Source organism: Atta cephalotes (assembly GCF_000143395.1).
Source record: "Atta cephalotes unplaced genomic scaffold scaffold00065, whole genome shotgun sequence".
Classification (NCBI taxonomy): Eukaryota; Metazoa; Arthropoda; class Insecta; order Hymenoptera; family Formicidae; genus Atta; species Atta cephalotes.
Genome location: NW_012130129.1, coordinates 300,214 through 313,457, shown reverse-complemented (window position 1 = coordinate 313,457; position 13,244 = coordinate 300,214). Strand labels below are relative to the sequence as shown.

The following is a 13,244-nucleotide window of genomic DNA, read 5'->3' as shown; positions in this document are numbered from 1 at the left end:
TTATAATATAACTTGGAAAAAGTCGTCGCATGACAATAGCTAATTGCAGTCAATCATTGAATTGCTTGAATAATGTCAGATAATTGTAGTCAATTGATTAGCTTGAATAATGTCTTTCGATATAAAGTAAAACAGGGAATAGCGCATGAAATGAATTTAGTTTTGTGGATAAAATATAATATACAAGAATTATGTCAGTGCAAGATTATTGTTATATTGTGTAAAAAGATGAAATTGCTATAAATAGACAATATAATACATTGAGATGAGCATAACAAAAATTAATAAAAGTTAAATTTGCAAAATGTATATCTATATATTAAATGAATTTATAATTTAGTAACAAATAAATTAATACGAATAAATATCTTTGATGTAAAAAATCAAAATTTCTTTAGTCAAAAAATAAAAAGTGTTTCTGGCATAGAAAGTCGGTTGAAATTAGAGACAATGCGAAAAGAAATGAAACAATATATTATTTCTTCGATGTTATGAGACATAATGAAATAAAAAATTGACATTCAGAGAAGGAAGGAAAAGATTATGTTGGAAAGTAATGGGAAGTGGGAAGTAAGAGGGGAAAGTGTAGAAGTGTAGATGAAGGCGTGGAAGGAGTGGATGTAATACTTTAGCTCTTCTTGTAAATAATATCTATTTTAGATATTAATAATATTTATTTTACGTAATTATTTTAAGATTTATTTTTATTCAAAATAATAACAAAAGGCTCTCATTTAATTCAAACGACAAAATATAGAGTTACGTATAAGGTTTTTAATACAATTATGAACAATAATAAAATTTAAACCAGACGTTTCAATCGTACCATTCTTAATGTTGAAAATGCAATCAAATTAAAATTATTAATAATACAAATAAGTTTCTTTTATAAACTCAATACGTTATAAATTAAAAAATATATTTTTTAAAACTTCAACTCTAAAAAAAATTTAATGATATCCAATACTATTTTATTTTTTATATATATTATTTTTTATATATATTATTGTATTATATATAATAAATATGAACTATTTTTACGCTTTTACATTTTTTATCTTTTTTGTTATATTAGACTTAAGTTTTGCTGATTTTCATTAATTAGATGTTGTAGCTAACATATTTCTTAAAAGTTCTGCATAAATTTAAAGTCTTCATATGTATTTAAAGTCTTCATATGATTAATATTCAGATGAAGGTAGCCAGCGCAGATGACCTTGACTTTGAGATTGTCAAGCTCATGATCTTAAGTAATCTCTAACAGAGTTTAACATCGTTCATTATTCGTTAAAAAATTATTAATAAAAAAGTTTAAAAAATATTGTTTTGTTTTTAGTATATATAGTAATAAATACACTCTTTATTTATGGGACATAATGACTTTTCAGAAAGCGAGCCACCTTCTACCCCATCTTTCCGCCTGTCAAAGTAAGATTTATTCGCATAAAAAATCATACCCCCCTTGGCAAGGGGGAGATAAGGAGGAACTTTATTCGCGTGAAAAGTCGTGCGCTTCCAGGCAGGGGAGAAGGTGGGTTAAAACTTGCTTCGCGTAAAGATCGTGCGTCCTTTAGCAGTGGGTGAGATGGATTTCGCTTCGCATGAAAAATCATTACGTGAGCAGGAGAGAGGATATGGGGATAGTTCTTAAAATCTTAAAATTATTTGTGGCTTCTGAATATTTACCGTATTTATATCAGAGTAACAATAAATAAATGTTTAATTTAAAAAATTTCATACGAAATTTCATATTCCTTATTTTTACCATATTGAAGGTGTAATAGAATTTAAACTACAAAAGGAAAATAAAATTGATTATATTGAAATGTAATAAATAAAGTTTATGATAAAAAATTATTGTGCATGTAATGAAGATCTCCAAAAGAAATTTGAATATTAAAAACATCCAATACATTTTAAACTTTTTCAAAAAACATTTAAAAATTTTTAACGACATCTTCTGATTATAATAGGATAAATATTATGAGAAGTGGATTAGGTTTAATAATGGAGAAACCACTATTTATTTTAAAAAGTACATCATGTCTGTTACTGCAAGATGATGTGAAAATGATAGTATTTTCTCTCTTTCGTTTGTCATTTTCTTGTTATAAAAGAAATAAAACAAAATTATATTTTAGTACACTTTACACGCTGCTCACTGTGATCGTTTATATTTGATATAAGTGATTGTGACTATTCATTTTGACCACTTATATGTATATTTTTTTAATAGTATCAAATGCCAAATAGCGTACGAATAGCGTACTTTCTAGTTAATGTAAAAAAAAAATAACAATCATCCATTTGCACTTTCTAAGCATTTTCCATAGTTCTATAGTTTCTTATTGAAATAAAAAAAAAGAATTTTGCATTTATTTTTATATTAAAAAATAAAATTAAAAATATATCATGCTAACTTTGTGAATTTATATAAAGGCATATCTAACTTAAAAAGTGTGAAGCGTCTTTTTTTTTTGCTTCTAAATCAAGAAATACAAAACCTATACAAGAGTTTGCGGAAATAATCGCAGTTCCGACAGTTGTGAGATTAAAGTCGCGAGATTTAAGGATATATGGGTGAGAAACCGTTTTCCTGTAGATATCATAGTACGGAGCACATACACATACATTAGAGAAAACTATAAATATCTAGAAATGACAGAGAAAGTAGAAGGATAAGTTCGTGTTGGGAATACGCAACGACCTATGCGCACCTACTGGCCCGGCATCGCAATGGCGGATAGTAAAAAAAAATGAATTTGATGAAAACCAGTAAGCAATAGCTAATTCGACTGGCCCGGCATCGCAACGGCGAATAGTAAAAAAAGAATGAATTTGATGGAAACCAATGAGCAATAGCTAATTCTTTTGTTCTAAAATTCGCCATTCGTTTGACAACAAAAAAAACTAAAATCCCGCGTATTGTCGATCTCTTTCGCGAGAATTAATACCTTAGAATTTAAGGGAAATCAAAAGACTAAAACATTAAAACGCGTGTATATTAAGCGAGAAAAATCGGAAATTACAATAATCGAGCTAGACGCTTTCAGTTCGCCGGATGTTCTTCAAATGAGCGGAATAGCTGGCATCGTGGTTCGATATCTTCAATGAAGCCACAATGCACACCGGGACGAGTATATTGTGTGGCGCAGTAGTACATCGTGTCGGTCACTGAGAATTCCTTGTCGTTAGCTGATTAAGCTTCACAATAATGCTGCAGTTGTAGCACAATTCAGAGAGAAATATTCAGAATAAAAAAGGTATTATCCAGATATAAATCGTTCAACACAATATATATATAACTTTCTTTTTTGCAAACAGAAGACGTTAAGTTTTGGCAGTTTTTCAACTACTAACATGAAAAAGTTTCGAAATGCATAAATTATTGTCCATATTCATAGTCGGCCTTATATCTAACTTCCTTAAATTTATCTTCAGATGCTTTACGAATTATTTTATCGGCTACTGAGCATCTAAAGATAAATTTAAGGAAACGTTAAGTATAAAATATGACTATGAATACGAGCATAAATATTATACAGAGAACGATTTTGGCTGAAATATCTAAAAGCTAAATACAGATCCGATAATAATTTTGGAATATCAAAATAATTATGTAAGATGTTGCTAGAACGTCAAAATTTTTCACAGCATTGTTCATATTCGAGTTTTCTTAACATAATTTTTTCTGCTTAATTTTGATTGTTCAGCAAAATTATTTTCAGATTTGTATCTAGCTAAATTTTTAGACTTCAACAGAACTATTTTTTTTGTAAAGGCTTTAAAAGGAGATTTTTCTCATGCTGTCAATGTTTTTTCAAAATAAACAATCATCACACAATTCGACCAACTCTTTAATATAATATTTTGTACATCTCGAAACTATTTCTTGTTAGCTGAAAAACAGTTAAAACTTAATATTCTCTTTTCTTATATTTATATTATGTATTATAAAATATTCATAATTTATCTAATTCAGAATAAGAAATTAATTCTGAATTTGTTCGGTATTTTGTAGAAGGATGCCAGCAGCTGGTGCAGCCGCGCCGGCTGTCGATGAGGGAGCCGGTCAGCCGCAGGAGGACCCGGAATTACCGGAACAACGTCCTCGCGAGGGTGGACGATCCAGCTTCATGAGACCTCTGGTGGTGTTAGCCCTACCCGGAATGTATCTCTTCTACAAGTACAATCAGTATAGACAGGAGCAACGCGAATTGTCCCGTAGAAGAGTAACCGAAAGGGAACTTCAACATCTTCACCATAAAATCGTGAGTAAATTTTTAATCGTGCTTGTTAAATTTGTACACCTGCCGGTAGGTAAAAGAAGTGCGTCTCTCGATCAAACTATCCCACCTGTTGTTACGTCATAGATCTAAGTTTAATGATAAATCAGAATAAAATGGTATCGTAATTATACATAAATACATTTTTATATTTATTATTGGCTCGAATTTATCGGATATTATTTTCAAGCTGTGGAAATGAAAATATAAGTCGTATCGAAATACGAATCGAAGAGCAAAAAAAAGAACGAATAAACGGTAGCCAAAAATAAAGATGATATACTATTGTAGTCTCAATAGTCATTTATTATAAAGATATCCGATGAGATTGCTTTCGGTATACCGTATTCCGAAGACAAACAACAACTCTGAAACGTGACGCAGTGAAAGTATTATTGCCGTTCAATATTGATCCCTGATGCGAGCAACGATGCCGACGGGTTCATGGGAAAAATCATTTTACCCTTTCTAATCAAAGGGTTCACGCTTCTCGATGTACATCGTTTATTGAAGGTCCGTCAACGAGATGATACGAGATTACATACCCCGTCTCTACAAGGATGTTAATAACACGAGCGGATGAGGTAGGGTGAGAAGGAGGATAAACTACGCGAGAGAACGTGAAGAAACGATGAAAGGGTTCGATTACCCTGAGGTAACGTGATCCCCTATCTCTTAAAGAAAGCTATATCATCTCCTAAAGAGTATAACCATTTATTTTGTACCGCGTTTCTTATTAATTACCCTGTTTTGTTTTTATTATTTCGATTCTCATGTCTCTTGTGTTATTTTACGAAATAAATAAGATTGTGTTAATTCCTCGCACTGCGCGTTCACTTGACGCGAAACACTATCATGTCTCTTGATCATATCAATGAGTGTTCAGAACAATTAACAAGCGTTCGCTGAACGCTCAGTGAGCTCTTTCATCTGATTAGTCTATATTTTAGGATCTAATGGAACATGCTAATCAGATGAAAGAGTTCACTGAGCGCTCAGTGAGCGGTTATCGTTCTGAATGTACCTAATGCTCCGTATCACCAAAACTTCATTTCATTCCGTACCCATATAATTTTTCTTATCAAATAAATCTATAATTAATCCTTTCATCTTATAATTTCATAGAGGAAAGGAAAGCGATATCTTGATTTTCATTATTGCATTTATATCTATATATTGGGTCTCTTACGTCAAAAGTGATACAACGCAAAAAATTAAGTTTTTTGGAAAAGAAGAAAAATTATTTTTTAATTTGACAGAAAATTATTGGTTAATCAAATAATGTCGGCAAAAAGAATATAACTTATTCTTAAATATGAATATGTAAAGAACTGTTTTGCTGAAATATCTAAAATATCTAAAAATTTAGCTAAATACAGATCTAAAATAATTTTGTTCAACTAATTAAAATAATTATGTAAGACGCTCAAGGTGCTAGAACAGACCTGTCCAAAATTTACCTTTCTTCTCTCTATCGTTTCGTTAAGTGAGATAAAGAGAAAACAAAAAGAATAGACTAAGCTATAATTGACTTAATAAGATTCTCGATGTTAATTGAAGAATTGGATAACGTTGACATTACAGCATTGACTTAGTGACAATATTGACAAGATGAAGACATCGATTTAAAATAACGTACTAAACTGATATATATGTAAACTACTGTTAATTTATTTAATGTATAATAGAGGGATTCACTCAAGATCAATAATCTGATAGGGGTTTGAAGAATTACAAAAAATAGATTGAAAGTAAACACTGATGAAAACTTATTAAAGTTGAAAGTTTGTATTGTACATTAGATGTTAATAAATTGAATCGTAATTCATTGGACAATCTTTATTGTTTATTAAACGATATTGAATATTTGGCGTTTCAATTCTATGAGCCAAATTATGTATTTTTAGATTTGTATCTAAATTTTTGAATATTTTAGAAAAATCGTTTTTTATGTATAATTTAAAATTGTTATTCTATTTGAAGTGTAAGCGAGAGCAAATATTTATAAAAATAATCTGTGGTTGCCGAGTAGCTCATTGCATTCAATGTCTACTCAAGAGATAGCTAATGCTGCAGTGGAATTTGTATACGGAAATTCCGGGAAATTGTAAACTCTGAACACGTATTGATTCTCGTCCGTCGAGCTATCGTGCGATCGACTTAGCAGATGCTGATCGCTGATGGAAAGGCGACTTACGGTGATTCTCTGCAATATATGTAGATGCGCGGTAATATAATATATTGAAACAGTATGTTTTTAACAAGTAATTCGCTCGCTCAAAAATATCGAAGGACAGGTCTTTTTCGCAATTCCGGATAAGAAACATGTTGGATTCACACTGGATTCGTACGACGCTCTGCCAACCAATCAGAAAACAGGATTTTGCGTCGTATCATCGATATGAAATAAAATGACACACATCGGATCCAGTGTGAATCCAGCAAAACCGCCGGGGAATTTATCTCTCCAGATCATTATTCCACTTATATAAATTAAATCTCAGCTATACGCGACATGTATAAATTATTTGAAATTCACGGTCTTCCAGTGAGTCTCACAAGGTCGTTCCTTGCGCGATGTTCCGATTTAGACAATTTGTTAGGTCAGTGTTAGGACTAGACTTGGCGAAGCAATCACGGCAAGATGAAACGAATAAAAAGTGGGGACACTAGGGAAGCCTGCCAAGAAACTGCATATACAGTCGACGGATCGTTACTGGAATATCTCGAATGCCTCGTGTACAACCTCCATAACCATAGATTCGCGGTGCTGTGAAAACCGGAATTTCACGAAGCCAGTTCACGTCCAGCCAACTGATTTATCACCACGTGTTACTCTCTATCGGAAACTGGAACTACTGGACAGCAAGGAAGAAGGGAAAAACGAGACGATATTCCATTATCAACACGGACGAAAAAAAAAGCGAACTTGAAAGAGATTAAAATTGTATCAACGTTGTTCGCGTGATATTAAATGATACCAGGGGAGCCTTGAAAGTTTCCGCAAAGGAGTGATCAACTTCAACCTTGACAATAAATACATGAACTTTAGTAAAAGCAACCGAATGAACCGAGTACCATCGCTCAAAAATCAAGCGATTCTTACGAAACCGATGGAACGCAGACGAGATGTAGGTGACGGCTCTCGCTTTCTCAGATAAGGCTCACGCCAACTTGACGTTAAGATCCTGATCGTACCTAACCAAGCACGGGGACTTTATTCATTGTATTCGTTTATTGCCGTCGTGACAACGACGATAGCAAAGGATAGATGAAGGACGAGGAAAAGAAAATCAATATGTACCTCACTCGAGATTATCGGCATCAGATATCATTCTTCTTTATTTTCAATATTATTTCAATGCCATTCGCGGCAGTTTCGAGTTTCCACTGATCTACGTTTAGAATAAAACGAATGTCAGAACAGTCGCATATATCATTTAGTTTTTAATTTTTATAGGATGTTTTCCAAGAGGCATAGATGATACAGTGTAACAAAACAGCATTAAAAAAGAGAAAATTAAAATAGAGTTAATAAAAAAGAGCCTAGAGTAGACATCAGTGGATTATATCATATTTAACAAAATATTATGCAAGATGGACCATTTTAATTTATCCAGTCGATTTTCTCCAAATCTGTAAGTTTAAGACAAAAATATTTTAAATAAAAGTTTTATGGCTAAGGGGGAAAGAAGTTGGTGATCTTAGTTGATCTCGAGAAGAGTTAGTTGTCCTTATTTGGATCAGGACAAGGTTACTTAAAATTTTTTTAATGGAATCATTTCAACACATATTCTTGTAGCTGACTTGAAAACCTTTCCAAAATACTACAACAATGTTATTTTTTATTAAATATTTTTCAAGTTATGAAACTTCAAGTTGCGCTGATATTTGCATTATCTAAGATATCCGACTGACAGTTAAAATCTTTTGAATGTTGTTCAAAGTCATGATTTTGATGCCAAGGTCAAAGCTATTGAAAGTTGTTCTTATTTTTATTTTTAATGTAACATTTGTGCAAAAAAAAATAATAGAAACAAAATAATAGATACAAAAAAAATAATAGAAACATGACTCTGAGCAATGTTTAAAAGGTTTTAATCGTCAATCGGATACCTTTTATTAGTTATTGTATTAAATTTACAGATTTTGAGAAAATTAAAATGATCCATCCTGTATTGATAAAATAAAGAATATTTAACATAAAATACTGTACGATAAAAATTGATGTCAAAGGTAAAAAAAGATTTCAGTTTTTATAATTTTTATAATTTTTATAATGCAAAATATAAATACTGTCGGGTTAAATATATCTACTTCAGACTTTCAGTCTAATCAGTTTGAACACGAATGCTTGACATTTTTGTTTAAAATCTTACCAACTTTTATATTGCGTAGACTATTCATTTTTATTTATTCTTCTCGAGATATTTTTCTTTATATTAATCTAAAAATGGGCATTACATTTAAAGTACAACAGATCATACATGTCCAAGGTACAGCTATAAAAACAAAGAGAGAGAATTTTCTCCTTCGATGCAGTGTAATTGGATTTGCAGAAAATAACAAGCTAACAGGGTTTTATTTTGTGGTAGCGACCGTTAGCTGACTAAAGTTTTACACCGCTGCTGTTTCCTCTTTCGAGTCACGTAAGTGCATGTCCACGACAGAGACTCGTTGTTTACCACCCTGCAACCTGGCTAACGCGTCGATACCGCTCGACGATCTGACAAACTTTTCGACTGTTATAACCAGCTAACGATCTAAACTGTACAGTTCTAACAATTTTCAATAAAAAGTTTATTTGTTTTATTTTATTTGCAAATTTTTGAAATTATCCGGAAACACTTTATTTTTTCATTTAAAAAATATTTCAATATTTCTTTATAGACATTTTATATTTTGTTCCGCGCAAGAGAATCTTTTCAAATTAATTAATTAAGATATAAATTATATTGCGCACTTTTAATAAGCGCATGCATGTCAGTTTAAAATCAAGAGTTTATAGCATAAAGTTAAATAATGCTCTCCCAAGAGTTTGGTCATCGACCTCTGACACATTCGAGGGTTGATAATATCATTAAACCTCGCACGAACCACCATAATGCACGATATATTAGTTGATGCAATCTTCCGCTTCTGTTGGATGCATGAATGTTATTCAATTTCGAGAGACAGTTTCTTGAACTTTTTCTCTATGTGTTATTATTATTATTACTACTATTATATTTGTAGTATTTCATAAAGATTTGCTTCATTAATTCTTATTTTCCACTATTAACATTTTTTAAAGCAATGCATAAATTAACATAATATTAACATAATATCGCATTACAAGAACGGATATTGATTTCGATTTAAGATTTGAAGTCAATCGTTTGAAAGAGTTATTATTAAATTCACATTATTAACTAGTTCTTGTTAAAAACTTTTTTAAAATTTTAATTAGCGGGAAAGGTACATATCGTTCTTTAATTTAAAAAATGACAACTCATGAATTGGGAAGAATAGTTATACTATTCAGAAATCAAATGATAATTTAATTTCTAACAGTGTAAATATTCTTTATAGAAGACTTTTCTTTTTATTTACAAAAATAACATAATTCCAAATATATCTTACTTTTATAGAAGATATTGTGATGATCTCTTTGAAAATTTTAAGAACGACACAAATGTTATTTTGAGGATGGACTGTGAAATTAAATTAGTTTTGATAATAGAAAAATCTTTATCTAACTTATTCCTGAAAATAACTCGAGTCACATTTTTTATATCATCTTTATTTCGAAATAATCTGGGAAAAAATGTTTCATATATGATTCATAAATGTTTCATATATAATTATACAATATATATAATTATATATAAAATATATCCATATATATTGTATAACATTTTTTCCTGGGAAGGAAACGATATAATTTTTTGCACACATCTCAAATATTCAATTCTCATTTCCTCTCTCTGATTCAAAATTATAAATATTTTAACAAAATCATATTACCGCGAGAATGCTGCGTATTTTATATTTTATTTTTCTAAAACAAAGTGAAATATGCAGCAGTATGAATGAATTTTTACACTAATTTGATATTTTCGAAAATGCGAATAATTTATCTCGATGATCGAAGATTATTTCTCGAATATTTTCTCACGTTGTAAATATATAGCCTTCTATCAAATGTGCATGAGAACGCAGATTTGCATTTGTCTACAGTGTTGTTTCTGACTGTCTGAGAAAAACAGACTCAATTTAGTTACTCGAGTTCCATTATAGGACAGCTTGGAACAAAACAAAATGAATAGAATGGGAAAAGGCGGACAGCAGACAAGTTCGCGCATCCTTCGGACCTCGGACAACAATCACAAATGTATAATAATGTATAATGTTATCGGGTGTACTCTCGGAGTTTGTAATAAAGGTCTGAAATAATGACCTCCCCGAAAACATAAAAAGAACAAATGTCGTCTATTCGTATCTATTCCTGACTATAGGCTCGCGTCCTTTGTAAAGAAACATTAATAAGACGCTAATGTCTTTGGCGTTCATTTTCGGACAAATAAACGCAAATCTATACGATGCTAATTGCATCTTGACATTATCGAATGTATTTGAAAACTTTTTTTATGCTAAATTAATGAATTGATGTGGAGTACAAAGCCATGTAAAATAAGGAATAATTGAATAGCCAATATGCAAAAGTATATAAAAAAATTAAAAAAGGGAAATAGATTACCTCTTGGTTACGAATTTTAAAAATATGGAAAACAGTTGCAAACTATAAAAAAGTCTAATTGTAAGTCTAATTGTAAAAGAAATTAAATCCTACTATCGTAGAGAGAAAAGATGTTAAATCTGTAATTCTGTTACAATTACACTTATATTTATCAGTATTTAATAAAAATGATAAATACTTTATTCTAAAATCAACTAAAATATTTCGCTAGCTGCAAAAATGTATTCTATTTTAATAGAAATTGTATTTTTTATGTTATATTATACTACAGCATATTATTATGTTTTGTTAACTAAAACATGAATTTTTAATAAACAAATAATGAATATTTCTTAATTAAAAAAAAGATTTTATTGACAACATTGAATAAGAAATACTATTTCAGCTTTTGTTCTTTCAAAAAATATTTCAAGTGGAAATAATGACTTTTTCTAATGGGTTACTCAATTTATCTGTTATTCGACAAAGCTGTCATCATTTCATCGATTGATATTACAAGACAAGCTGCAGAGAAAAATGAGAGTATTATGTTAGTGCTTTGGGACATATCCTGTGGTAAGCTTTACTCAAGATAAATGATTCGAAGAATGAAAAGGAAATATGAATGATAGAGACAGAGTATAGAGGAAGTACTTGTCCGAGTTTTTCTTCACATGTACACGTAATGTAACCATCATAGGGTGCACACGCGAATTGCTCGAGTCTAAGCATGTTCAACAACGAGAACAAAGAAGGATCGATATCCACAACGCCGGCGGTGGCGGTGGAGGTGGTAGTACGTTTCGTGTTTCGTTTCTCATTTCCGTAGAGGACAATGCTCCCAACGATGCAAGGATCGAATGGTCGATACATAGCAGTGATTTTAGCAGCGCGGAAACCACCGACGTTAGTTCGTTTCATCGATTCGCAAAGTATATGAACGACGACGATAACCGCGAGAGACAGTTCTATTTCTTCGTTGGCTGGCAAAGAAATTTCGCGCGAATATTAAGAAATTACGAAATCTATCTATAAGCTCGGTCTTTATCCATTATATTCTATACAGAAATTTTTATACTATACGGCTAATTTTAATACTAAAAAAGTTAATAATAATTTTTTAAATATTAAAAACATTGAATAATAGTGCTTCTAATTCTGAATTTGACATGTGTAGGTTTTCTGGATCCATTCAATTACATATTCTTGAGTTGATAGTAAATCTGTTAGTGGGTCTATTTTAATAAAAATAATTAGAAAATTGAATTGTTTGACAAAGAAATTTATAATTTATAATGGAGAATCAATTATAAATTTCCATGTCTAAAAATTAAACAATTCAATTTTCTTTATGTTATATCTACAATTTAGATTATTCTTATTAAAATAAACTTAACATTAATTTTTTTTAATACAAGTTTTCATTTTGCTTCCTTGAAATTAATCAACATATATTAAATGGGTCTTACAATCATCAGAAATTGTATTAATATTAAAAATAAGCAATTAATTACTATATACCTTTCAGTATTAAAATTTTTGTAGACAGTAATTGAACTTACGAATTTTTAAGCACTTTGCAAAAAAGATGCGAAAATAGAAATGTCTATCAGTTATAGAGAAAAGAACAAAGCAAAATCATAAAATTAATAAATTAATAAATTAATAATAAATTTTGAAAACGGACAAATTTAATTCTCGAAAAAAATTGTTTTTAAACCAATAAATTCTAAATAATAGTGAAAATGAACAGAAACTTCAGACATGCTGTATATGTATAACCATAATAAAATATAGCTGGTAACGATACTCGAGGGAGCTTCTCCCCAAGAGAGAAGAAACCAACACCGAGCACGGTCGAACGTGCTGAAGCGTAGACTGCGAAAACCGCCTTACACCTTCCATGTAACGTGGTCTTTCAAGACTAGGGTCATCTATAACCCTGGCCATTGGATTCTTATCGACCTGCCCGTCGTACTGAATTTTTCAGTGTACATGTCGGGTTGATTGACCGCCGGCCAGATCCCACAGAGTCTATGTCGTTCGTGATTCTAAGACTTACCGTATTTTCAACCCTGTCGATTCTCCTCAACGTCTCTTTCTTGAGAGAGAGAGAGAGAGAGAGAGAGAGAGAGAGAGAGAGAGAGAGAGAAGTATCTCTTCGTACGTAAGTAACGATAGTCGTCGTACGTTTTACTTTTCCGTTACCTTTACCGTTACGTTAGTTATTAACTATTACT

The 13,244-nt window shown here is 31.0% G+C and overlaps 1 protein-coding gene across 1 annotated transcript in view; it reads left to right on the top strand.

Annotated features, from left to right (window-relative positions):
* The first annotated feature begins 4,025 nt into the window (after positions 1–4,025).
* Positions 4,026–13,244, top strand: part of LOC105623823 (protein split ends) — a 30,760-nt gene continuing 21,541 nt past the window's right edge. The window contains exon 1 of the mRNA XM_012205199.1: positions 4,026–4,271. Coding sequence (XP_012060589.1) covers positions 4,026–4,271 — 246 coding nt within the window. The remainder of the gene's footprint in view (positions 4,272–13,244) is intronic.